At 53.2% G+C, this 26231-nt stretch overlaps 1 protein-coding gene across 1 annotated transcript; it reads left to right on the top strand.

The window, feature by feature from the left end:
* Positions 1–119: 119 nt before the first annotated feature.
* On the top strand, positions 120–17838 carry AARS2 (alanyl-tRNA synthetase 2, mitochondrial). The gene is given in 23 exon segments (XM_050893073.1): positions 120–344; positions 658–846; positions 1513–1658; positions 2457–2651; positions 3188–3332; positions 3781–3793; positions 3796–3925; positions 4230–4338; positions 4956–4994; positions 5738–5849; positions 6384–6511; positions 7162–7312; positions 9142–9311; positions 10322–10435; positions 10849–10989; positions 11641–11778; positions 12188–12297; positions 13399–13507; positions 15015–15137; positions 15566–15676; positions 16554–16637; positions 16777–16887; positions 17281–17838. Coding segments are annotated over 23 exon segments (2958 nt in total). The 3' UTR covers positions 17446–17838.
* Positions 17839–26231: the final 8393 nt, after the last annotated feature.

Consider the following 26231-nt stretch of genomic DNA (forward strand, 5'->3'; position numbering starts at 1 on the left):
AGTCCCCTCAGCAGCCGTGCCCCGTGGTGGTCCTCCGCTATCCCGTCGGCCCCTCCTGTCTCCGCCCTTCTCCCCGCCCCTTCCGGAAGCCGTCGCGCCGCCTTCCGCCCTCAGCAAGCATGGCGGCGGCCGGCCGGCTGCGGCGGCGGCTGCTGTTGGCGGTGCCGTGGCGCTGGCGCTGCAGCCCCCGCCGCGGGGGTGCCGGCTGCCCGCTGGCGGGGCAGGTCCGCGCCACCTTCCTCCGCTTCTTCCAGGAGCGCCACGGCCACCGCCGCCTGCCCTCGGCCCCCGTGCGGCCCCGCGGCGACCCGGGCCTCCTCTTCGTCAACGCGGGCATGAACCAGGTGCTCCCCCCGCCTCCACCGGCCTGCGTCCGGCCCGGGGCTCCGGCTGTCCCCGCCTGCGGCCCGCTCCCGCAGGTCCCCTCTGCCGGCTTCCCGGGGCCTCTGCGTCTTCGGAGGAGCGCGGCCCATCTTGGGGTGACCCCTTTCACGGAGGTCTCCTACGGTGGGGTGGGCTCCCGCGTGGGCCTACCGCGCTGCTGCCCTTCCGTTCGCCTCTCGTAGCGCCGTGTGTGTGTTTCAGGAGCCCCAGGCACAGCCTCCAGCGCTGGGTGGCATCTGGCCATAGCGGATGTCTCTCTGCCTTGATTTCTAGTTCAAGCCCATTTTTCTGGGCACGGTGCACCCCCGGAGCGAGCTGGCACAGCACCGGCGGGTGGTGAACAGCCAGAAGTGCGTGCGCGCGGGAGGGAAGCACAACGACTTGGAGGATGTGGGCCGAGATACTTACCATCACACGTTCTTCGAGATGCTGGGGAACTGGTCCTTTGGGGATTACTTTAAGGTGAGGCGATAGGAGCGAACCCTCTCCAGGGGGAAATGAAGCCTTTCTTTCAGAGCTGTGGTGTGGTGCCATAGGACTGTCTGCAGAAGGCATTTTGGTAAGCTCCAAATTACTTCTTGGGAGCTCTGTGGCCTGGAGCAGAGGTAGTCAGCTGGTGTGCTGAATCACTAAATGGGCCCTGCAGACTCTCCAAGTGCTCAGCCTTTCAAAGCTGTGAACAACACGTACAAATCAAAGTTCTCTGTGTGAATGCCAGTGTTGACCATTTAATACAGTGAAACGATGTTTCCCGTTCATTTGATGCTTGTTGCTAGAAAGTTTGAAAAGAGAAGGGTAAAGGATGCTAGTTGTTTTGCTAGCGAATACATTTTTTTCCTTGGAAAGAAAATAATCCGTGTAACTCTGCTGGTAAGCACGTGGGTGTAGACCATGCTGTGATCCTGAGGGTCTCCCAACAGCTTAGGAAGGTCAGTTTTCCACAGGCAGCAGTGAGCTGTCTCACTGGCCTGACCCTCACCATGCTCTTTGCAATGCACCTTAAAATTGGAAAGGGAGAGAGCAACTGAAATGAACTTCTTTGGTGTTTGACTCCCATTCTGAAGAGCCTTCCTGCATCGCTATGCATCCTGGATTACTGTGCTTCGTTTATGTTCCCTGCCTGCTCAGGAGGAGGCATGTAGCATGGCCTGGGAGCTCTTGACAGAGGTCTACGAGATCCCCAGAGATCGTCTCTATGTCACCTATTTTGGCGGAGACTCCTCACTGGGGCTGAGCGCAGATGAGGAGTGCAGGGACGTATGGCTCCACCTGGGGTAAGTGTGTTCGAGAAGAGGTTCTGAGCAGCAGGTGCTGACATTTCAGTCTCCATAGTCTCCCATTTGCTCTTTAGCTGATGGGAATCGGATGTAGCGCCCAAAAGTTGTGTTTTAAACTCATTTTGTTTCTGGTTTGTTTGGGCTATTAAAAGTCAGCTGGGCTCTGAGCACTCTGGGGCACTTGACCTTTAAGCTGTTTCTCAGATGTTAGCAGTCTGGGTGGCTGTGTACCTAAGACTGGCTGGCCTGGATGAAGCGTGTGAAGGATCTCTGAGCCTTTGCATCCTCTCCATCATGAGCTGCAGAGAGTACATTCTCCTCTGAAAGCTAGCGATGGCTGCTTCAGTGTGAGGACGAAGCTGTTGCAAAGAACACTGCTGTGCTTTGGGAGCTTGTTCCAGGCTGTATGTGGGCTTTGAACCCAAGGCAGCCAGCTCTGTGCCACTGTTGGTGTTCAGCCTTGTCCATTGTGATCAGGTCTTAGCTCTGCTGGAATTCCCTCCCAGGAGGAAGGCGGCTCCACAGACCCAGTGGAGAGCCTGTCTCCATCAGCAGGAGCCAGACTGAGTGCCAGCCATTCTAGGCAGTGAGTAGGATCCTGTCTGGTTTGGTCCAGCTTGTTCCTGCTAAGGAGAATAATTCTGTGTGAACAGAAGCAAAGGAATCTTAATGTGTTTGATTACTGAGTTTGTAGTAGTCAGAAAGGATTCCTCCCTTCCAGCTTTGTCTGTGATCTAGGCTACTATGTGCTTTGTGTGCATGCCCCAGCGCTGCCACCTCTGTTTGCCTTTCCAGGGTGCCTGCCAGTCACGTGCTTCCTTTTCCGTTGAAGGACAACTTCTGGGAGATGGGGGACACAGGTCCCTGCGGTCCCTGCACGGAGATCCACTATGACCACGTGGGTGGTGGCAGAAATGCTGCGGCACTGGTGAACCAGGGCAGCCCCGATGTAGTGGAGATCTGGAACCTGGTCTTCATGCAGTATAGCAGGTACCAGGCATCTGGTCTGAACTCCAGAGCCTTTCCCACTCATCTGGCTCCAAAATCATACATGTATATTTTCAGACATCTCACTGCTTTCCAGGAGGTGGCAGTACAGGAGCAAGAGGGAAGCTGTGGAGATGTGTCCAGTGTGGCTCTTGATCCCCTTTGCGTTATTTGTCCTGTCCTCCTTCAACCTCTGCTGCCTATTCTCCCTCACTGCTGCATCCCAGAGGTCTCTTGAGATCTGCAGCAGCCTGGAGAAACCTGCAGAAGGAGGAGAAGGCCTTGGGTCCCTGTTGAGGGAAGGCCTTTTTCCCTGCGTTGCAGTCTGTCCTGACTATCTGATGGTCAGATCCTGGCTGCCTGACAGTACCAAGGCAGGCTGCTGTTAGTCTTGTCCCTGAGCTTCCTTTTATTGGGTCACCTGCTATTTCCATCCCTTGTCGCTCTCCCATTCTCTTTGACTCACCTGTTCCTTTTCTTTGGCCCTGAACTGACCCTTGCTTCTCTTTTGCCTTTTAATTTTCCTGGCTGGCTGACAGAGAGGCGGAGGGAAATCTGCTTCCCTTGCCACAGCACCACGTGGATACAGGAATGGGCCTGGAAAGGCTGGTGACAGTTCTGCAGAACAAACGCTCCAACTACGACACAGATCTCTTCACTCCCATCTTGGATGCCATTCACAAGGTGATGGTGCTTCTGCTCAGAGTCACAGCTGAGCAAAAGCTCCTTGAATGCGGACTGCATGTCTGGTACCACAGTACAGCATTCTCTACACATGTTACTGTGTGGTATTTTTAGACAGGAGGTATGTCCAGCCAAGTCCAGAGCAGTTTTCTAGGGAAACTGGGGAGAAGTCCAGGTTGGAAATCCGCTGAGATATCAGCACTGCTGATCCATTTTTCCTCCAAAGTTTCTTAAATTCCTCAGTGCCAGGGCATTGGCTGACCTGTCTTAGGTATGGAAGTCTTGGTATATAATGCTCTGGAAGGATTTAATGAGTACATCTTAGATGCACAAGGTTCAGAGGTAGTTGAGAAGCATGATGTCAGGTGTAGCTGTCTGCCTCTTGCATTGAAACTTTTCCTTCTGCAGCCATTAATTTCTGCTGATCTATCTCCTTACTTTCTCTTAGGGCTGCGGGGGCCCAGATACCAAGGTCTGGTCGGGGATGCTGATGTTGGGCGTGTGAATATGGCCTACCGTGTGGTGGCAGATCATGTGCGCACCTTGTGCGTGTGCATCACAGATGGCGTCTACCCAGGCCTCTCCGGAGCAGAGTAAGGACGTAAGGAGATGGCACGGGGTGGAGGGAGTTAGGTCTAGAAAGCAATATGGACGGCCAGGGGAGAGGTTCTGGTGTGAGCCGAAGATAGGGAGTGCATGAGCTTTGGGGAGGCAGGAAGGTGAGAGCCTGGAAGAGGTTCTGATCTGCAGGCTTATCCTTGAATAGATGTAGAGTGTGGGGAGCAGCTGGCCTGTGTTGATAGATCAGGCCAGAGGAGCTGTGGGGGGTTGTGCTGGATGTGGGAGCTGGGCAGGCATGCTCACATGGCTGCCTGGCAAATCCTGCCCTGCTTTCAGACTGGTGCTGCGTCGGATCCTGCGCAGGGCTGTCCGCTTTTGCTCTGAAGTCCTTCGCGCTCCACCTGGGCTCCTGGCCTCCCTGGTGCCTACCGTAGTGGAAGTGCTGGTGAGTAAAAACTGCTGCCTTGGGGGAAAAAGAGTATCGCACGTGTCCTATTCAGCCCCGCGTCCCTTTCCTGTACACTGTCAGGAGACAATCTTGGATGTAAAGGAGCTTCAGGAGGGTGTATCTGGTGCTATGCATCACAGCAGTAAAAATCTCTTGTCTCCTGATCATTTGTGATGGGAGGGAGGGGGCCTAGTGTGACCAGTGGTACAGTCAGCACAAGTGTGTGTGTGTAACCGTATGCAAGTGCACCCTGTTGTTTCCTGAGGGCAGTGGCTTCCAAGCTGTCGTATCTGGTTAAAGCCATCTGAAATTGGTCCCTCTGAGTACTAACAGCATCGTAAAAGACAATGCTTTCTTCCTATTATGAATGGATGTGTTTACCAAGAGATGCTGTGCAGGGACAAGCAGAGGCGGGTCACAGGGAGATAGCCAGGAGATGGCAGCTGTAAGTCCATGTGTGATTCTTCCCCTGTGCTGCTGTCCCTGGAGCTGTGCGCTGGGGCTCCCTTCACGCTCACCTGCCTGAGAAACCTCTATAATGCTTGTGGCATGCCGTGAGATTCCCCTGAGGAAGACGCTGAGGATGTTATCACTAACTGAGGCTCACTCCACAGGGAGATGCTTATCCAGAGCTGACGAAGAATGCAGACCAGGTGAGCAATGTGGAATCCCCTGGAGAGAAATCCCATCTTTTGTTATCTTTGTGAGGCACTGCTCTCAGGGGCAGAAGTCAGCCCTTCCTTGGGACTTAGCTGGAGGAGTTTGCATGGCCTCCTCCATAACCATGTTCTCATGGGTGGGCTGAGATGTGCTGGGAACATGTTTGTATCCTGGGCACGAGCAGTATCTGTGGCAGATTTCCTTGTGGGAGCTCTACTAGATTCTTACCAGGGACTGCTTGTCCTGGTATAAGGCAGCTGTTGCTCTAAAAAGCTAGGGTAGCTCTTTTGCTGAGTGCAAGTACGGCCTGTCCTAGCCTGGGTACCCTTTGTCCAAAGTGAATTGGTGATTTAAGGCTGGTCCCGGCTTGCTTCTGCTGACAGCAACTGTGATGACCCATTTCTCTGGCTGTTCCAGCCATGCAATTTTAATTGGGTCACAGACATGAATATCTGACAGGGAGCATTTGTCAGCCTCCAGCCTTCCCGAGGTGGATAGTCAATATTTCCTTGACAGGAATGGTGATAGGAGGCACAATGACTTTGGCACTGTTTGGTAATGCATCGGAGCCATGTTGTGATGGATACTTACAGAAAAAAAAAGGCTGGTTTAAGCAGACACAGTACCCCTGTTAGACACCTGCTTGATTTGCTTTGAGCTGACTGTAGCAGGGCTGAGCTGAGCTGGGGAACTCCCTGAGGTGTTGTGGCTAACCCTTCTTCTGATCCTTGGGCAGATCATGGATATCATCAATGAGAACGAAGCAGCTTTTCTGTCCTCCCTCGAGCGTGGGAGGCGCATCATTGAGCGGACAGTGCAGCAGATGGAGCCCTCCACAAATTTCCCAGGTGACTCTCCCTCCTCTGACAAGCTGTGCTTAAAGATGGTTCGAGCCAGGTCCTCACAAGCATTGCAGTCAAAACTGGTGGATGTCTGCCTCCCCCACGTTTTCAGTGACCTTCTAGCCCTGGGCAGAGGAGCAGATGGTTGCTCCTTTCTCCAGATTGCAATTGTTCTCACAACAAACTAGGCACCAGGCAAGTTAGAAACATTCCCTTGCTGCTTTATGGACTGATTAACTAGGTTTTTACAAGACACAGCTGAAAGAAGGAGCTCAGGACTCAACCAGCGCAGCTGCCTGTCTGGATGTGCCGCACTGAATTTTAGCGGGGATGGGGCCGTGGGGCATCATTAATCCTCAGTCCCATACAAGAAGAGCTGCATGGCTTCTCTTCCCTTCCCCATTACCAGTGCAGTTGCACACAACACAGGTGAATCCAGTTACCAAGGCACACACTAGATTGGTCCCATCCAAGCAAATCTTGAGATGCCTTTGCTTTCTGTGTTCACATAGAGTTCATGTCCTTCCTTTTGTCCTACAGCTGAAGTAGCCTGGTCTCTTTATGGGAATTTGGGATTCCCTCTGGATCTGATTGACTTGATGCTTGAAGAAAAGGGAATCAGTTTGGATTCAGCTGCTTTTAACGAACTTGCTCTGGAAGATGCAAAGGTAAGAGGGAGACTTGCCTTGTCAGAATAATTCAGAGCCTTCCCTCTCTCCTGTGAGCATGGAGACAGAACTCCTCTCACTGCTGAGGCTCTTTGGATGCTCCACAGGGCCACGTGCCTTTTCCCTGAAGGGGAAGAGGGTCTGAAACAGCAGTGGGGTCAGAATGTCTTTGCTTGTGAGTGTGGGACTGAGAAGTATTGGCTGGTGATTCTCTTCAGATCAGTAGAAGTGTTTTATGATGTTGACCATTGCTGGAGTGAAGGTTATCATAGAATTATATAGGTTAGGAGTGTCCTCTGTCAGTCACATAGTCCAACTCCTCAACAAAGCAGAGCCAGTTTAGACGGCCCGAACAGCAAGTGATTTATGAAGAGTTTACAAAATCTTGGTCTCTGTAGTGCTGCAAGACTTGTGCTGCCCCCCTGTGCAGTAATCTGTTCAAGGCCTTGCTCTCCTGAGGACAGGGTGGTATTGAGTGCTTGTGGGATTTGAAGGAATGGGGTTGGTTTAGCAGTAACCTCCATCAGCCTGGATCTAAACAAGCCTTTTCCAGGAAGGTGGAAGAAGTTGTTCCTAGCCTTATAGCTCCAGTTATCGGTTTGAGTGCCCCCAGGTATCTCCCGTCTAACTGTGCCTTTGCTTTGCTATAGCGGAAGGCTGGTGGCCCGCAGGCAGGACAGCTGGAGGACACAAACACGCGCCTTGATGTGCACTCGCTGGCTCAGCTGCGGAGCAATGATGTGCCTGCTACTGATGACTCTCCAAAGTACGCCTACACACTTGGGCAGGACGGGCAGTACGGTAAGTGGCCAGGTCCCGTCTGTAAGGCAAGCTCTGCCTGAGGGCCCTGCAATCCATCACAAGACTGCTTTTACTGCCTAACCTCATGCATGCGGAACATGTACTTTGTGGTTCAAACCTGTCCACCTTGCTGCTGCATCTTTTCTCTGCCCCTGTACCTTGTCCCGAAGTAGGTGCTTTTCTTATTGCTGTTGGTGTGTCCCCAGGAGGGCTCTGGGCTGGTATTACTGTGTAGTGGTGAAGCAGGGACTGTTGATTTCTACTAGAGATGAGTCTGTCCCCAACAATTAGGCTTCTGGGTGTGAGTGCTAGGGAGAATGAAGAATGATAATGCAAAGGGTTTAGGTAGTTGTCTAAAGCCGTGCACTTGCTATTTCTTTGGCAGACCACTAGATGCCAGTGCAGACTTTTTATCATTTAGGGTAACTGAGGTTGCTGATGCTCTAGGGAAAGCATAACGCTAAACCACAGAGACTAAGAGGTGGTGTGGCTGTCACAAACAATTACAGATAGCTGTGTACAGCCAGCTCCCTCCTACCCAGTGTGCTGGTGGCAACCCACACTAAGCAGAAAGTGAGGCACTTCAAGCTATATATACACTACAGCAAGAGCACAATGGAGGATAAAAGCCCAGCAGTGACATTGGCTGAAATTTTCAAGCTAGAACTGTGCCACCTCCTCAGTCTCTGAATCACGGAATAATTCAGGTTGGAGGGGATCTCTGGATGTCCAATCTCTTGATCAAAGGAACATCAGGTTCACAGTCGGATCAGGTTGCTCAGAGCCTTGTCCATTTAAGTTTTCAGTATCTTTAACGACAGAGATCCCACAGCCTCTCTGTTCCCTGTTCTTTATCACTCTTAGTGTGAAAAGGTTTTTTTCTTTATGTACAACCAGAACTTCCTGTACTCTAGATGTAGTCTCACAAATGCTAAATAGGGGTGAATAACTGCTTTCTTTGACCTGCTGGCTATGTTTGTGTTCATACAGCCCAGCAGGCAGTCAGTCTTCCTTGCTGCAAGGGCACCCTGCTGACTTGTGTTCAGCTTGCTCCTGAGGACCCCAAGGTTTCTGTCAGTCCATTTCTGTAGCCTGCTGAGATGCCTCTGAAAAGCAGCCCTGCTCTTCAATGTATCAACCAGTCCCCAGCAATTCATTGCCATACATAAGCAGGATATGGGTACATCCCATCTTGTTGTGGATAGTCATTAATGAAGATGTTAAATGGCGTTGGCCCTAATATCAGCCACCAAGCAGCTCTACTAGTAACTGAATATCAGTTGAACATTGAACTATTGAGCAATTCTCTGTGGGGCCCGCTGCCCAGCCAGTTATACACCCACCTTATGGTCCACCTGTCCAGTCCATATTGCCCAAGTTTGGCTTCAAGGAGCCTACAGGAGAGCATGTTAGAAGCTTGCTGCATCAAGGAGGGTGACATCCCTGTCATCCCTTGTTCACCAAATCTGTCATCACGTCAGAGAAGGCAGGCAGGTTTGCCAAGCTTGCAGTATAGCAAGATGCAAATGTGTCTGTGCCACATCTTGTTCTATCAGGCTCATGTGGAGCCAGATTGGGCAGCTCTGCCTGCTTAGCTGCTACTCAGCAGGTCTGTCACTAGGTAAGTGAGGGCTGAATTAGTTCCAAATAACAGATCCTTTGTCTTTTCTGCCCATAACTGTTCTTCTCCTATCAAGGCAAAGGAAAGTACCAGCTTTCAGTATAGACTGGATGTTGGCAGGGTTGGCATGGGGAAATGACCCCTCCTTTCCTGTTGCAATCTGACAGGGTGTATGCACTAATGGCTGCCATCTTCTTCCCCCTGATAGAGTTCAGCCCATGCCAGGCCACTGTCCTGATGCTGTACAGAGATCAGTCTCTCCAGAAGGAGGTTGGGGCAGGGCAACGCTGTGGTGTCATCTTGGACAGGACTAACTTCTATGCAGAGCAGGGTGGACAAGCCTCTGACCAAGGCTACATGATACGTTTAGGACAGCAGGTAAGATCCTTTGCTGCCTGAACCCAAGGCCACCATGGGTACTGAGGCCAGGCAGAATTCCCCAAGTGATGGGCTGTTTTACTGTCTTAATTTGCAAGCTGCTGACTCTTGACAGTTCCTTTGGCTTTGCATCAGGGTTGGTGGGGTGAGGGAGAAGCAGCAGTAACTTCAGAGGTGTACTTGCAGCTCTGGTTGTCTTTCTCAGCCCTTTGCAATTTTGTCTTGCTGGGGAAGACTGTAAAGTCTTCTTGGGTCTCCCTTCAATGTGCTGCACTCTCGCCAGCTGGGGTTGCAATGCAGAGAGAAGGCAATCAACGTTCAGAGAGTCCATGAGCTGAGTAACGTGTCTCTGGCCAGTCCTGGATGGCTGCAAGCAGTGCCCAGCCTGAGACCCAATACAAAAACTCTTAGCCCTCCCAAAAGCATCAGGGAGGACCTCCACTTCTGCAGCATGTTCCTTCAACCTTGCCAGAGGGAGAGCTTTGACCCTCTCCTGGGAAGTTACATGGGGTGCAGCTTTTTCTCCTTGCTGTATTCCAGCTCTTGAGAATCACCCATGGGCATTGATGCTGCCTTTTTAGCCTTGCAGAATGTGATAGTGCCTTGCTCAGCACTTGTCCCCAAGCTGAAGCGGGGATCAAGTTTCTGTTGCCAGCCCAGTGAGGCAGAAATGGCACCTTGGATGCCTGAGACAGGTGCCTTGGCAGCTGCTGTCCATTTTCTCGTGGACAAGCATCCTTGTTAGGAAAATTTATCAGCATGGGTGGTGTTACTGCCCCTCCGCTGCAAGCTGACAGCCTCAACATGTTGTGCAGTGAGTGGCTGGGTGCAGGGAAGGTCTGAGGCACTCTGGTTACATTCACAGTAAGCTTCTCCCTGCTTTTCCCACCCCACCCCTGTCTTTTAGGGATCAGTGGGCGTTGTGTTTCCCAGTCGGATCAAGCAGGCACCTAGCACAAGTATTTGGATTTTCCGTGTGTCCTAACTCGTCTTTCTCTCTCTATGCTCAGGACATACTCTTCCCTGTAGAGTCAGTTCGTGTCTGTGGTGGTTACGTGATCCATGAGGTCACTGCTGTGGAAACCCTGCGTGCTGGTGACCAAGTGCAGCTCTTTGTGGATGAGGTGATAACTCACTGCTCTTAACCTTTTCCCAGCCTTGCTTTGAGAGTCTTGTGATGTCCTGAGTAACCTGGGCACAGCAGAGCCTTGTCTCTTGTATTGCTGAGACTGCTTTTCATCGTGATGTGCAGTGGGAAGGAGACGTCACAAGTGACTCTGTAATCTTCTATGAGCCATTGGTCTGTCCAGAAGTATCCAGCCTAACCTTTGCTGTTTTACAGAGGTGATCCCATGGGAAAAGAAGTTAGATCTGCCCTGTGTCAGAAATTAATTTGACAGCTGTACTACCCATTGTTTTCCCCCCCATCTTCTCCCATCCCCTCACATGCAGCCTTTCCCTTATCTCTTCATGCCATCCCCTGCTCCCCCGAGCTGTGGAGAACCAGCACTCCTTGCCAACTTGTCTGCACTTTCAGGCCCAGCGGCTGGCCTGCATGACTAACCACACTGCTACCCACCTGCTGAACTTTGCGCTCCGCCACGTCCTGGGTGACAACACAGAGCAACGAGGGTCCCATGTGACAGCAGAGCGGCTGCGCTTCGACTTTGATACCAAGGTGACTCTGGACTTCTGTTTTCGTGTTCTCAGCAGTACCAACATCCCAGTACTGGCCTTCTCTCCAGGGATTTTTCTGCTCTCACCGTAATCACTCCTTTAGAGACAGGTCACGTTTTATCTGAGCAATGAAACTTGGCCCTCTGGACGTGACTGGCTCTGCTTTGCATTGACCTGACTCTGAGCAGGGCTTGCTGAGGGGATGAATGGGGGTCAGAAGGGAAAGGAGTTAGCAAGGCTAGGGGTCATGGGACTGATGTGAGTAGTGTAAAGGGGTCTTTGAGAGATTCACCAGCTTGGCTGTGGTGGCACATATCTGATGTCTGTGCTGGTCATCCAGGTGAGAGCAGCTGGGAACTGAAAGCTGTTGGGTCAGGCTGAGCACTGGCCCTGGTAACCTCTCACTCATTGCAGCATCTCTCTTGAAGAGTTTGGTTGATGCTCTTGGATCAAAAGTCCTTATGCCTCATGGGAGGAGGGGGTGGGAGGGTCATGATGCTCATGATTCCCTTTTACAAGTAGGGAAGATGAGACGCAGGGGGAGAGTGGTGTGCCCAAGCTGAGTTGCCTGGGGGCTCTGCCCCAGTTCTCCCTCCTTTGTTCTGTACCTCTCAGGAGGCTTTTCCTGAAGGTGTCTGATTTACTTCCTCAGGGCCCTGTGACTGTGGAGCAGCTGCAGCAAGTGGAACAAGTGGTCCAGGATGTGATCAAACGAAATGAGCTTGTGCATATGGCTGAGGTCCCCCTCACACTGGCAAGAAGAGTTCAGGGACTCCGTGCGGTGGATGAGGTATGACAGGATGGCAGCACACATCTTCATGAGCCTTCTCTTTCAGCAGGAATCGTCTGGGTCACAAGAGATGTTGACGCAACAGGTTTCTGCAAGGGAATTGACTCCCAAAACTCAGGAAGAAAAATAGGACAGAGATGAGATCTCAGGACACTGTGTTGTAAAATGTGGAGGCTGGTGAGGCATAGGCTTTCTGCTCATTTCTTTGGACCAAAAGCTGGTAGTGTCACCCAACTGTTTCTTTTTCCCCGTGCTGGCTGGTTGTGGGGGAGAAGTAGTGCTGCCCCTGACTCTGGGGCTACTCTAGAAGAGGGGAAAAATGAGGCAGACACCTGAAGCCATGTAGTTAGTCTGTAAGTGCCCCTGAAGGACCATGTTGTTAGCTGCTGATCCCTGTCTCCTCTGTCAGGGGTATCCAGATCCAGTGAGGATAGTGTCCCTGGGGGTCCCTGTGGAGAGTGTGCTGGCCCGCGACTCTGAGGCTGCAATGCAGACCTCTGTGGAGCTCTGCTGTGGGACGTAAGTGACTTTTACTTGCAGTCAGAAGGTGTGTTTGTGGGCACTGGTGGCTGAGGTAGAGACATTCTTGCAAGCTCCACTCCATGCCCCTGTGCAACTAAGTTTCCTCACCGGAAATAACTTGTGAGGACAGGGTGAGAAAACTTTAGTGAAATGCAAAGCATTTTTCCTTGCTTCATAGTCTGAAACCAACCTGGAAGCCGCAGGGCACCAGCAGAGTGTGGGAAAGGGATGTGTGGCCTGTCACACCAGAGTTACGGTGCTTTGGCTTTGGGGTTGCAGGAGGGCGGGGGACCTAGCAGGATACTCTGAGACGGTTGTGAGATCTTGAGACCGCTCTGATTATTTTAATTAATTATCTTCGCCCTCTTCTGCTTTTAGCAGTAATGAGCGTAGAAGAAGAGTTAATCAGTCTTAGGACAATGCTGACAAAAAAACCCAGGAACAAATCGGCCTCTGAGCAGATACAGCTGAAAATGAGCAATTTTCTAGTCATGAGATCATTCTTGTGGGAGTAGTGGGACGAGAAACTGCATGGGAGTGGAGATGATCAATTCTTGTGAAGCTGTCTGAAGTGGTTACTTGTGGTAACAGAACCTGAGACACTGTAGTTGTTTTCATATCCAGTGTTGAATAGCCAAGAAGGAAAGGGGAAGTTGTCAGTGCTCTGTGACTGCACAACTACCCTGTGACTGGAGTCTACTGGCCAGTCTGTGAGCTGGCCTGACAAGAGAGTGGTGGAGTTGGAAGAAAAAACTACTTTCTACAAGGTTCAGTAGCAGCTGAGTAGAAGAGAAAAATCCCAATTCATTGCACTGCTGCAGGAAAGGAGAGGAAAGCAAGGCAGAACTTGGCTATTATGCGGCATTAGACAGCAGCCTGCTGGGCAGGGAGCACAGGGTTCCTCTGGAGTAGTCTCAACTCTGCTGTCTCTTGCCTGACAGGGTGCCGTCAGGATTTTAGGGATGGGAAAGGATTGAAGCTGTTGGGATTGGGGAGGGGCTGCTGGACTTGAGATTTGTCTAAAAGGAAAGCTGACTTCCTGATTTCTGTTCCCAGAGAGTAGCTTGTTTTGTTTCCTGTTCTCTGCTGACTTTGCAGGCACCTTCTACAAACAGGAGCTGTGGAAGATCTGGCCATCATCAGTGAGCGTCAGCTTGTTAAAGGGATTAGCCGTGTCATTGCAGTGACAGGGGGACAAGCCAAACAGGTAAGAAAGGAGGAACTGAGATTTCTGCCGTGTCAAGGCAATGCCAGAAGGACCCAACTTTGTAGGTTCCTGCAGAGACAATTAGCTTCCCCCTGCTTTGGCTGGAGCCTCCCTGCTGTGCCTGATCTGGCTTCCTCCTTCACCCCTGGACTCAGCTCTGCTGCCGTACCTCACTATTCACCTCCACTCCCCCTGTCCTAGTCTCCTGTCTCCTTGACCTTCATTCCTCCCCTCAGACACCCTTTTCCAAGATAAGAACTTGGCACAAAATATCAGGAAGTCTCTAGACTATAAATTTCAGTCCCCAGGTAGGTATTTAAAGGTGTGATCCTTTGTGCTTTGGTTTCACCTCCTGCTCACCTCCTGCCTGTCACAGCTGGATTTGCACTTTAGATTACAGGGCTCTGGCCTCATTCTTACAGCCCTTTTGCTTCTTCTCTTTAGTCTTTTTCCTGCTAAACTGTGGTTCTGGTCTGGATGGGTCTGTATAAAAAGTAAGCAACCTATTATTGTGTCCGTGAGATTGCTCTGTCCTTTGAATATCTGGAAGTGTCGGGCCCTGCAACCTTGCCCGCTTCCTTTAAGGTTGCAGTCAGAGTAGAGTGACTCACTGTCAGTGGAACTGGGAAGGCTGAAGGCAAAGACCACCCCTGCAAATCTGTTGCTTTTTGGCTGGCTGTCCCCTGTGCATCTGTGTCCCTAGCAAGGCTTTTCTTGGTGCAGAGGAATGAAAAGCTGCAGGGCACATCTGCGTGCTTTGCTGGAAGTGCTGACCTGGAGAGCCCCCAAGAGAAGCTGTGTACATGTGTTAATCAGACAAGGGAGACTGCAGGCATAAGGGAGTGACTTGAAACAAGGGATGTGTATCTTAGCTAGGCAGAGCAGTCCTCGCTGTCCACAGCTTTTCTTGTATACTCTCTGCTGTCCTGGTCTAAAGTCTCACAGGACCATCATGGGCACAAAGATCTGGCAGGGAGGAAATGCTCCAAACCATAAGGATTGTCACTGGTGAAAAAAGCTTGTATTAGTTTTTTTTATTAATTGGCGGAAGCAATAAGAAATACACCAAGATCAGCTGAACTCAGGAAATACGCTTGAACAGCTGATGAGGTTTCTTTAGTTTCAGTGTTTCTTTTGTTTCTTCAGTCAGTAGTTTCAAGATTGCATTTGCTAATGAAAAAAGAGCACTAAGATGTAAATGGGGCTCCCAAGTTTTTCTCATTGAAATCCTGATGATTTGGTGCGAGATACTGAGGAAACATAAATGCACGACAGCTTGGTCCCCTGGGTGTGACCCTCTAGCGTTTGGTTGCAAATCTAGAGAGGAACATTCTGTTTCAGACTCTCTTGGGGACAGTCATTCTTAAAGCCTCTGTAGGTGTCTTCCACTGGATCCTGAGCAGCAGTTCAGTGTTTATGACCCTGCTGCCTCCCCGCTTTGTCCATCCCTGTTCATTCTTTCTGTTGCTGCATTTGAAGCTTTCTTTCTTTCTTTCTGTCTCTCCAGGCCCGGGAAGTAGGCCAGTGCTTGGCTCTGGAAGTGGACTCTGTCTCCCTACGAATGAAGCAGAGGACCACCTCTATTCCTGAGATGCAGAACCTTTCTAAAGAAGTGGGCCAGTTGACCAAAGTAAGGATTACACTCCTGTACAGAAAGATCCCAGCATGGGCTCTATACACTTGAGACATATGACTTCTTCCCTACCAAGTTCACATCTTACCATGGTCAATAGCAAGGGCAAGTTGCTACCTGCTGTTGCCTCTTTGATCACAAAGATTTCTACCAGTGTCTAGGTGCCTCTGTTGCAGATGACCTGCTGCCAGAGGGAATGTGAGAGAAGGCAGTGGTGGGGAGGGTAAAGCAGTGAAAAAGGGTTCCCGGGCTTTAGATGCCGAGCTGAAAAGAGAAAGCCACACACCACAGTGACTGGCTGGCCTGATCACATAGGGGTATAGGAGGGTCTGGGAAGAGGCCAGGCTCCAGCCTGATCGCCCAGAGAACTAGCAGTTTATGTCTAGGTACAGTTTAGTGTCCTTACACAGGAAATTGTCTTGCAGGTGGTGGCTAGCACTGCAATGCCCCAGTGGCAAAGAAAAGAACTACAGACCATCCTCAGAGCGCTACAGCGAACAGCCAACACGGCCATCAAGAAACTGGAGGTGCAGCAGGTACTGTGGCAGCAGCACACTAACTTGCAGCCTGCTGTTAGCACTGTGTGGCATACACCAGTGGACCTGGTGTCTCTGTCACACTTCACAGCCACTCAGTCACTAGGGTCCCATTAGAAGGCAGGAGGAAGCAGGTACAATCACACAGAGTGCAACACAAGCCCTCTGTTGGGTTGATTTCACTGGCATTAACCAGGGCCATCATTTAAAATGGCAGTGAATGACTGACTGGGCTTTTGGCACCTGCAAAATCCCCATGTGTCTCTGCCTGTGAAGATGGAGAGCCCCATATCAGCACTTTTGGCAAACACCAACAGGCAGATAGGCATCACCTCCCTGTTTATGCGTGAAGAAGATGAGATGGCCCTGACAGTGGGCTTTGCAAGGTTCTGCAGTAAGACAGTGGCAGGACAGAGCCTTTCTCCCAGCCATATGGATATTGCTGTGGCTTCCCACTGCATTTGTGTTCTGCCAATTTATATTAAAAGCCCTTTGGAAATGCTTATTGGTGACTTAGCGTTCTCAGTGAGAACTATCCTTTTCTTAAAGTAGGAGCATCTTGCCACAGGAGCCTTCCTAAGACATGTGGTGATGTGCAGGTCCAGGAGAGAGGCTGGGGACTGAATGGGTCACTGTCTACTCCACTTTTGAAAGGGCTTCATCTCTGCTTGCTTTTGAGGAAGGAGGGTTATACAAGTCTCCATGTGGAGATTTGAGTCTGCCAGTCTTACTTTGACTTCTGCTAGCATACATCTCCCCTCTAGCCCACAGAGCAGCACTTCCATTCCCTATGTATGTATGTTACATGCATATATCCCCATCCAGCACACCCTGTGCCACCTGTAGCCCCTCGAGTGCTGTGTGTTTCCTCCTCCAGGCTGAAGAGAAGGCACAAAGCCTGCTAGCAAAACATTGCAACCAACCTGTCATCATTGATACTGTCCCAGCTGACTCCCTCTCTGTGAGTAATCCACATTACTTGTTGGCCCAGTGGTACCTCAGGTGCTGCATACAGTAAGAGGGAGCTGCTGGGCACGTTTTCTGCTGCATGCCGGTCTCCTTTGCTGTAGCCTGACCCATCTTCTCCCTGCCTCTCCTAGATCCTAATGAAGGTAGTGAACCAGCTGTGTGACAAGTCTCCCGGCACATCAGTCCTTCTGCTCAGCCCTCAGGCTTCTGGTGAGGTGTTCTGTGCCTGTCAGGTGTCCAAGGTAAGCAGAACCCTGGTAGAGACATGGGGAACCTGCCTGCAAAGGGGGACCAGACCCACTGCTCAGCAGGTCCCAGTTGAGACTTTTCCTGGGATTCTGCCCAGTGTTTGTGGTTAATCACGCAGGGGTAGGACCTGAGATGACCATGCTGGGACCAGATATGCTTTCAGTCTCTGCTGGGCACAAATATCCCTGGATCCTCCAGGCCATGTTTGCCCAAGGGCAGGACACAGCATTGACATGTAAGCTCAGCCTTTGCGGTCCTCGCAGTCATGACTGCCTCAGGTAGTGAGGGCCCAGGCTGAGAGAGGAGAGGATGTTGTTACCTTTCTTTATCCAGACTGCAGAGTGCTCCACAGTCCAAACTTGCTTTGCTCTGTGTCTCTTCCCTAGAATTGCCTCCCCGTGTTCTCTGCTGCTGACTGGGCCGTGGCTGTCTGTACACAGATGGAAGGGAAGGCAGGAGGTTCTCCCATCGTCGCTAAGGGCAGTGGAAACACCAAGGGCCTGCAGGGAGCCCTTACTACTGCACTGGAGTTCGCTCAGAGTAAACTCTGAAATAACTGTGATGCTTTGGTGGCAGGACAATTGTATGCAGACAAGCTGCAAGCTACGTGGACGCTTGATGCAGAGCACACATTGTACTCTGCTGATCTGAAAGGTTTAGTAGCTCCCACACTGAACATTGCTGCAACGACTGCATTGGAGCATTTGGCTTCTGGCCATCAGGGATCAGCAGAAACCCCGCTCCTGATCCCACTGACAGAATGATGCTGCCTGTTCTCAGCATGGACATATGGGGATTGAGTCTCAGAAAGCACCAGTTGCAGCAGCAGATCCTGCTGCTTCTGGAACAGTGCAGTTCTTGCCACAAGACCAGCACTGAGAGGCTCCATGAGAGCTTGGGGAGATGGCACAGTGTTATCCTAAAGCCATTAAATGGCAGAGAGTGTTTGATATCCTGGTGTTTCTTGTTAGCTGCATTTTTTTTTTTTTTCTGCTGTGCTTTGGCAGAGGCGTTTGTTCTGTCCCTGCAGCCCCACAAGTCAGCACGCACTCTTGTCTAAGCAGTCCCATCCTACTGCAGAACACAGGACACCCCTCTGATTAAAAATGCTGCTATAATTTAGAAATGGGAAGAGAAGTCCCACCCTGCTTGCGGGCTCAGCCTTGTTAGGCTATGCAATGGGTAGTGCTGAAGCCAGTCCTCAGTACTGAAGCATGGAGGGAACAAAATCATCCCAGCCTCCACCTCTTTGCTTTGGATGAATGTTCTTATCCTTGTTTCCTCCTACCACTTCCTTGCAACTGCTTCCTTCTCACGCTGCCTACTGGCTCCTCACATACGAGCATGTACCTAAAAACCACCATGGATCTGGTGAGTTGTGTGAATGGGAACTGTTGCTGTGTTGCAGTGTGGAACTCCCTGCAGCAGGACACTTAGCCTCGAGGTGACGAGGCCTCCGTCCTAAACTGGTCGCTTTTCACGAGCACCAGCAGACCCAGCAAACTCAACTCATAAAGACATTTCAGACTTCATTGTTAGAGTGATGTCTAGAGCTCTTGGCCGAAGCACCATTATTTTAGATACTGTATTGGCTTAAATAAAGAGAGATCACAAATGGTAGCTGAGGCAAAAGTGCAACAGAATAGTGATACAAGCAGGTTTCACCCTGTGAGCTGCAACAGCAGGCTGACAGGGATGAATTTCGCCAGCAGGTAGGGTTGCCTGGCACTGTGGAGCGAGGTGGAGGAGGCAGTAGCTGCATGCTTTTGGGAAGGGGGGGAGGAGGGATGGAAGCACAGTGATGCTGATGGATGGGGAGCAGGAAATGGCTGTCACATAGGTAAGGATTGGTGAAGAGGATGTAGTGGGGAATGGCACAGTCTCCTAATGATAAACTTCCTCCACTTTTCTTAGCTGTCTGCATGAGGGGGAGAGGGTGAATAGCTGCTGTGAGCAGAGCCTCCTCACTTCTTTCTTCAGTGAACAGCTCACCTGGGGAAAAAGGGAGGTGGACTTGGAGGCATCACTAGAGGACAAGGGGTTTTCTTCCCTATCTCAGTGGCTGTCCAGCCCAATATCTCATGTGTGGTCCCTAAGGCTCCTCATCTTTGGGAAGTGCCAGGAAGCTGGTTTTGCACTTGGCTAAGTGCCTGACATAAATATGAGGACTCGAAGGCAGAAGGAATGGGGAGCCTTTAGGGGCTGGTGGTCCTCCCCACTAGCCTCCTCTGCTCCACCAAACCACTGACAGCTACAGTTGCAGCAGGACTGCAGACTTTACTCATTCAGTAAATGCTATTTCCAGCCAGAGAGCTTAAAGCAGGGCTTATTGCAAAGGGGGCTGTGAGCCAAGGTCCCTGGGCATCTGCCCCCACTGCCAAGAGTTCAGCCATCAGAGGGGCGCACAGGCCCCTTTCTTTCATCACCTTGCCAGTGGGGCAGGTTGCTGCTCACCACAGACCCTGCCTGCATTCCCACATGTTGCAGCAGAGCAGTTCAGTGCTTTCTCAAATTTCTTTCCATTTCTGGATGCAGAGGTGCTGCTGATGCTCATAACATCTCTGCAAGGAACCTGAGCACAGGGGAGAGCTAGAACACCCAGCCCAGCACTTCAGGGACCTTGTGATGAGGCTGGTGGGATGCTGGAGAGGGTGCGTGGAGTCCCAGGGGATGGTTCCTGCCATCAGTTGAAAGCAGCGTTAGTGCCTGGTGTTGCACAGCTCCTGTGTTTCACTTGGGCCACAGTGCTACCAGATGCAGGGAGGGGAAGGTGTGCTCTGTCTTATTGGGAAAGCGCTTTTCGGGGGTGCTTTTTTGTTACTGTATTAATAGCTGCTACAGGAGATGATGTCTCCTTTCGGTATTGGAGAATAGGTGTGAAGAGGAGAGGAATGCTGGGTTGAGCTGCTCCTGCACCATGCTCCAAAAGAAGAGCCTGAGCTTGCCAGCAGTAGCCTTACAAAATTAACCCTCTTTGGCCTGACTTTTTAGCTTAAAAAGCTGACCCCTTGCAAACTTTTGCCCAGCCCCTTAAGGGGCAGGGGTCTGTGCGCTGACCTTCAAGGTAATGCCTTTACTGACAGGGAAGTTGAGCCCCCCCTCATCATTCCCCTAGAGGGCCAAGGGCTGCTGCTGCTGCTGCAGAGGCAACCGGAGCGGTGGCCCTTGGGGCCATTGGAAGGAGGTCCATCTCCGCGGCGGGAGCTATTGAGCTCTCGGCGCTGTGCGGTGAGTGAGCAGCAAAGGCCTGAAGGCTTGGTGCCCCAGCTCTGCTCTCCCCCTCCCATGTCCCAGAGGAAAAGTGGCTCTCTGCTCTCAGGGTGACAGACCCAGCCCTACAGTTAGAAATAAGCCCCCACCCCGCAAGCAGGGGCACCAAGGGAAGGCTTAACGATCCTGCAGCCAATTCCAGGCCATTTGGGGAACCAAAAGGTGTTGGTTACGTGACGGCAGTTACAGCTTGGCCAAGCAACGGTGGAAGGTGGGCAATGGGAAAGGCCCACCACAGCCTTACGCTGCATGGATGCCAGCCAGCAAGGGTTATAGGGCTCCTAAAGCAGAGTAGGGGTGTCAATCTGGCTATCCTACGTGGGGTGTCTGGGTGGTCTCGGGTGACCTCTGCAGCCAGGCTTTCCAGAAGGTGGCCCAGAGTGGCAGGAGGCTGCTGAGGACCAAGTCCCACAGCTTGTCAAACAGCTCTGGAGGAGGTAGCAGTACATCTTTGAGGAGGGAGCACTCAACCACCTGCACAGCCCTCCCCAGCTTCGCCATGCCCATAGCTACTTGTGGGGTCAGCTGAAAGACCTGCTCAGGCTGGGGGGAGTTGCTCTGCAACAGCCATGCACCATGTGGCATCAGGCCAGTTCTATACTATCTCCACATCAGTTTGGTATCCATGTTCCTCAATTTCTGCACCTCCAGCTGGAAGCACAGCCCCTTCTCTGCATCTGCAGCAGCCCCAGCACCCCCTGCACCCAGGGGTGCTGCATCTCCTGCACCGCCTTCCTATAAATGTTAAAAACCACCTGGTCAGCGAGCGGGGCTGCAGCCTGCTGCGATGGGGCTGCAGCCTGCTTCGATGGCCCTGGCTCTTCTCCTGCCTCAGCCAGGGCAATCCTGGGGGGACGTTCCAGCTTGGAGCCCATTTTCTTTCTCCTCCTTTGCTGCTCTTGGCCTTTCTGGGCATGAAATTCACTATTTCCTTTCCTCTTTCTGAGCCTGCAAGGATTTAAGTGGGTCATCAATGAGGTCACAGCATAACCAAGTCATGATCTTACTAGATCTCATAAGCTCAGTAGCACTAAACCTGCTCTGTAATTGAAAGAGAAAAAGGATCTTATCCTACCAACGAGTAGTTTTGTGGCGGCATCTGTGGTGCCCGTATCACCCCAGGCTAGTAAAGTGGATTGCTGCAGTAGAAATGCTGGGTTTTGAGCCACGGCCATGCCAGGCCATCGCCGATCCTAGGAGAGAGCATTTCCTGCTGTTCTCCTGGCGAACCCCCAGTGCACAGACTTACGTCCTGTCCTCCCCTTTCCCTGCTGCAGAAGGACAACGCATTCACGTCCTGTGCTGCAGCCGCAGTAGCTGCCACGTTTCTGCCTGGGACGCCCTGCGTTTCAGTGGCGGGTCAAGTGATGCTCAGCTGGGAGGGCTTGGGGGAATGAAACGTGAGTTTTAAATGTAGTTCTCCGGCCAAAATAGCAGCCTACATTCCCTTACAGTTGTCAAGGCTCTAAGGCGTGAGCAGTACCCTGGGCACACGTTTGCAACTCCAAACACACGCACACAGAAGGGACGGCAGGAAGCGGGGAAACTAATTAAAGAGAGGATGGTTTTTTTGCTGTGAACAGGTGCTGTCAGGTTGGCAACACCTCCGTAAGTCCAGATGGACCCCAAGGTCCCTTAAGGGCACGTGCAATGCAAGAGCTTGCCAGCCCCAATCCCAAGCAACTACCTGACTTCGGCAAAAGGGGAGCAGAAAGTGCACGCTTGTCTCTTCTCGCCTGCTCTGCTCCAGGAGCTTTGCTCCCGATAGCCTCGGCTGCAGAGTGAGAGGCTGGCATGCAGCACCTGCGAGAAGCCCAGCTCTCCGTAGGCAACCCTGCCACCCCGGGCCCTGGGGCAGGCTGCTGTAGGCACCTGAGGTGCTGCATCCTGGGTCCTGTGGGACTCATTCCAGGAAGGTGCTGGGATCGTAGTGGTGGTAGCAGAGCTGAGCCATGCAGAGGATGCCAAATGCATGCTGAGCCACAGGCTCAAAAGCCGTGGGGCTTGGTCCCTCGTGGCTGGAGCTGAGCATCTCCTGGAGACACTGAACGTAATGCAGCAAGTCCAAGCTGAGCCCTGCAGGGAGGGAGAGCAGCTCAGGGGCTGGTGCAGGGAACCAGAGCACAGCTCCTCCCCTGCTGGGACACCCCATCACTGCCACCGGTGCCTGCAGGAGGTGGCCAGCAGGCCACGAGGAGCAGCTGGGGTCTCCCCAGCACCCATCGGCCACTGCTACCCTCCCTGGCCCCAGGGATAGCAGCAGTATGTGCGCTCCCAGCTCGCAGCTGAACGTGGCACTGACCCCCCCGGTCCCCGGGCTGAGGCGCACCCCCGGGGACCAGCCCACCGGCAGGTAGAAGCAGCAGACTCTCTGCATGCACGGGGACACCCTCGCACACCAGCACACACCTCCCAAGCACCCACTGTAAGGATTTGCACCTGCACCGACGCAGATCTCCCTTTGCATGATTTCAGGTGTGATTTCCCTCACGTCACCTCGCATGTGGCAAGACTTGCGTGTGCTGCAGCACGAGCACACGGGGTTGGCATGACCGCTAACTTGTGCAGGCTGGCGCTCCTGCGTACACACACGTATGCAGAAGGCAACATGTGTGTAGTGACAGCATGCACTGAACTAGTCACACCACACATGTACGTGCGTGCTCACACGCAACCCAGAAACTCACACATCCACACACGCCTCTCACATGTAGGCTCTCGTGGGCTCTCACCATCACACCACCCCCCGCGTGCGCTCCCCGCTCCCACAGCAGCCGGGCACCCACGCCGAGCAGCACCCACACGCAAGGCGGCAGTGGTGAACCCACGAACCCAGAGCACTTGTGGCAAGGCAGGACGTCCCATCCCTCGGGAGCAGCTCAGGGCCACCTCGAGCTGGTTCTGCTGCTCATCTTCTGCATCCCAGCTGCCTGGGAAAGGAGGGGACGGCTCTGTACTAGAGGCGTTCAGCTGAGGGACAGGCAGCATGTAGGGCATGCAGGCAGGGCAGGAGCAGCCCCTGGGCCTGGCGATGAGGGGCAGGGGGTCTCTGAGCCCCCAGCTCCCTGGGACCACTGCTGGGGAAAGAGCCGAGCTTACACCGGAGCAGAGTGCCGTCTGCAGCAGCATGCCGAGAGCCGGAGGAGGCAGGAGAGGCGTTTCACAGGGAATCCCGGCAGCTCGCCTTTGCTACGTGCCCTTCACGGCCGGTTCCCTGCGCGAGAGCGCTGGCGCCTCGCAGCCAGCTCGTCAGCTTGGATTGCAGCTGGCGTTTCCGTGCCGCTTGCCGCTTGCTCAGCTGCAACCCAAGCTCCTCTCTCCTCCAGAAAGCGCTGGGAAAACCCACAGGGCTGGGATAAGGGCCCCGCTCCCCCTCCGTCCTCCCCACCACCAGTGCCACCACCATCCCAACCGCCGTCAGGAGCACCCTGCTATTGAGCCCACCCTCCTGACTGGGGCGCAGCCCGCGGGAGGGAAATCGAGGGATGAGTTTTGATTGATTTATGCCATTCTGGGTCTTCGTCTACTGGAGGGTGGCTGGTAGGGGCCCAGGATGTCAGCACAGAGGGCGTGCCAGTGAGGCTGCCATGGTGTTACCTGGTCTGCATCCAGACGCACCATCCAGAGCGCCACGCGCTGCTGCATCCACCACACACTGCAGAGCCGCTCACCCTGCGGTCATTCAACCAGAGCAGGCTCCCAGTGGGGAAATGAGCAAAGCTACACCCATGACCAGCCCCAGGCACTGGGGCACTACTGCCCACCACAGTCTCCCCTGAGACTGGAGAGGGGATGGAAGGAGACCCTGTCCTGCAGGATCTGCTGTGGGAGAGACTGGAAGGAGCTCCATCTTGCCTGGGTCCATATTGCACCCAGCGCCTGTGTGTCACTTTTGCAAGCTGGGGGGCTTCAGACTAAGTTGCGAAGTCCTACCATCCACAATCACTTAAGACTCCCATGGGGGCTGTCAACCTCAAAGTCCTGCTGCGATTCCAGTCAAAACACTTCCTGTGTTTTCAGCTGGCTGTGGGATCCCTGTGCCAGAGCTATCGCTATCAGATGGTCTGATCTTTCTGGGACGCTCCACCCCGAGCCTGCTGTGAAAGTCCCTGAGGCTACGGAGACACTGGTTTACTATTCCAGTCCGCAACCAAGATCCCTGCATCTCCTCCTAGTCCTTGCCCAGCCTTGTTTCATGCACTTCCCTCTTGCTTTGCATCAGAGGTTGCCGGGGCTGGAGCTCCAGGAACGGGAAGATAAATCTGAGCCTATGTAGACTTTCTTTTCACATGGTGAAGAATTATTTACACTCGGGTTGGGATTTGCTGCTCTACTAATTTTGTTGTCTCCTCGTTTGCCTGTTTGTCCCACATTTCAGACGGCATTCCCTCCCTCCCCCTTCCTTCCCTCACTGCCCCCACTTGCGGGTGTCTTTCCTCCCTCCTCCTCCTCCCAGCTGGCCCGGTTAGGCAGGTGCAAGAAGACGACGCACAAGGAAGATAATCCATCAACTCAAATATCACCGAGTTTTACAGAGAAAGGGGAAAAGAGATGCAAAACTAAATGACCTTTAAAACAAGCGAGCTCTCAGGTTCCCTCCCCCACCCAGAGGGCTCCTCTGCTCCGCTGTAACCTTCTCCTCCCTGTCCCAGCATTTATTTATAAGCACCATCAATAATTAAGAAGCTGCCTGCCTGCCTGCTTGCCTCAGCTGCCCTGTTGACAGAGACATCTCTGACGGTTCCTGGCTCAGCCTCGCTGCATTGCTCACTTGGGCTTTTAATTTTCTTCCCCTGCCTTGTTAGAAACACAGGAATCACCCACCTGGAACGGAATGGAGGTCCAGAGAGCCAGGAGAGCTCCCTGCGGCGGGCTGGTCGCCCTGAGAGTGACCTGAGAGCTGCCAGCTCTCGCAGCCCCGCAGCAGCAGCACGGGGTGGGATGTCTGGGGTGTCCCTGCTACGGGCACTACTGCTCCCTGCCAGAGTCAGGCTCTGGGAGAAGAGACCCCCTTGCCCACATCCGAGGGCCAGGGAGCTCCCATGCTGGTGGCTCCTTGCTGATAAAACCGGAAGTGAGGGCTCTGTGGCTGGAGCCCCCAGCCCCAGGGGAGCCGCATCACCCTGGACACCCAGCCCTGGGCACCCAGCCAGGGAGATGGAAGAAGGAGAGACCCACCAAGCAGTGCAGCCAAAAAGCACAGCCAAAAAGCACAACCAAGCAGGATGAGTTGGCCCTAGCAGGCAGAGCTGGAGGCCTTACAGTAGAGGGGTACAGCTGGGCTTAGAAATCAGGGATGGAAGGCTTTACACTGGCCTGGAGGAAGCACTGCAGGGCATAACCCGGGGACAGGCCAGGCACAGAGGCAGCAGTCAGGCTTGGCTCATCACCGGCACTTCAGAAGTCCTTGGGAACACTCCAGGTTGCTCCTCGTGGGTTCAAAGGCACCCCGCAGGCATCAGGCAAGCTCTGGCCCTTGAACAAACCCTCAAGCGTGCGGTTTCCAGGCAGCCCGGCTCAGCAGCTGCAAGCAGAGCCTGCAGCGTGCCAGGGCTGAGCCCAGGTCCCTCTGCCAGTCCGATCCCGATGCAGCAATGGGGCAGAAGAGGGAAGCCCGGTGGTTCTCCCTGAGCTGGCCTGGGATGCTGCCGGACACGGTAGAAACAGGCAGACAAGCAGTGGCATATAGCTGCAGCCAGAGGTGTTCAGCAGCGTGCACCCAGCTCCCCCCAGCACACAGCGCGACACCTCGGGCTCCCCTGCTCCACCAGCCGAGCCCTGAAAGGGAACGCGAAGGGGGCCGGGGCTCTGCTATGGCCCCTGCACCCCGCTGCGGGGCCGGGGAGTGCCCAGGAGCCGGGCACAGCAGCAGCGGGAAGCGGATCTGTCGCAGAGCACGGCTCTGGAGGGATGGTGATGGCAGCTGGCAGCTCCCCAGTCCTGCCGGTGCCGGGCTCCGCAGGGGTGGGAAGAGGGCACCAAAGGACAGTGTCAACTCAGCAGCCCTCGGCGCGCAAGCTCCCAGGCTGTCCTATCCCATCAGCGTCCGACTCCTGCCACGGTGACC

This window comes from Gymnogyps californianus, chromosome 3 (genome assembly GCF_018139145.2).
Source record: "Gymnogyps californianus isolate 813 chromosome 3, ASM1813914v2, whole genome shotgun sequence".
Taxonomy (NCBI): domain Eukaryota; kingdom Metazoa; phylum Chordata; class Aves; order Accipitriformes; family Cathartidae; genus Gymnogyps; species Gymnogyps californianus.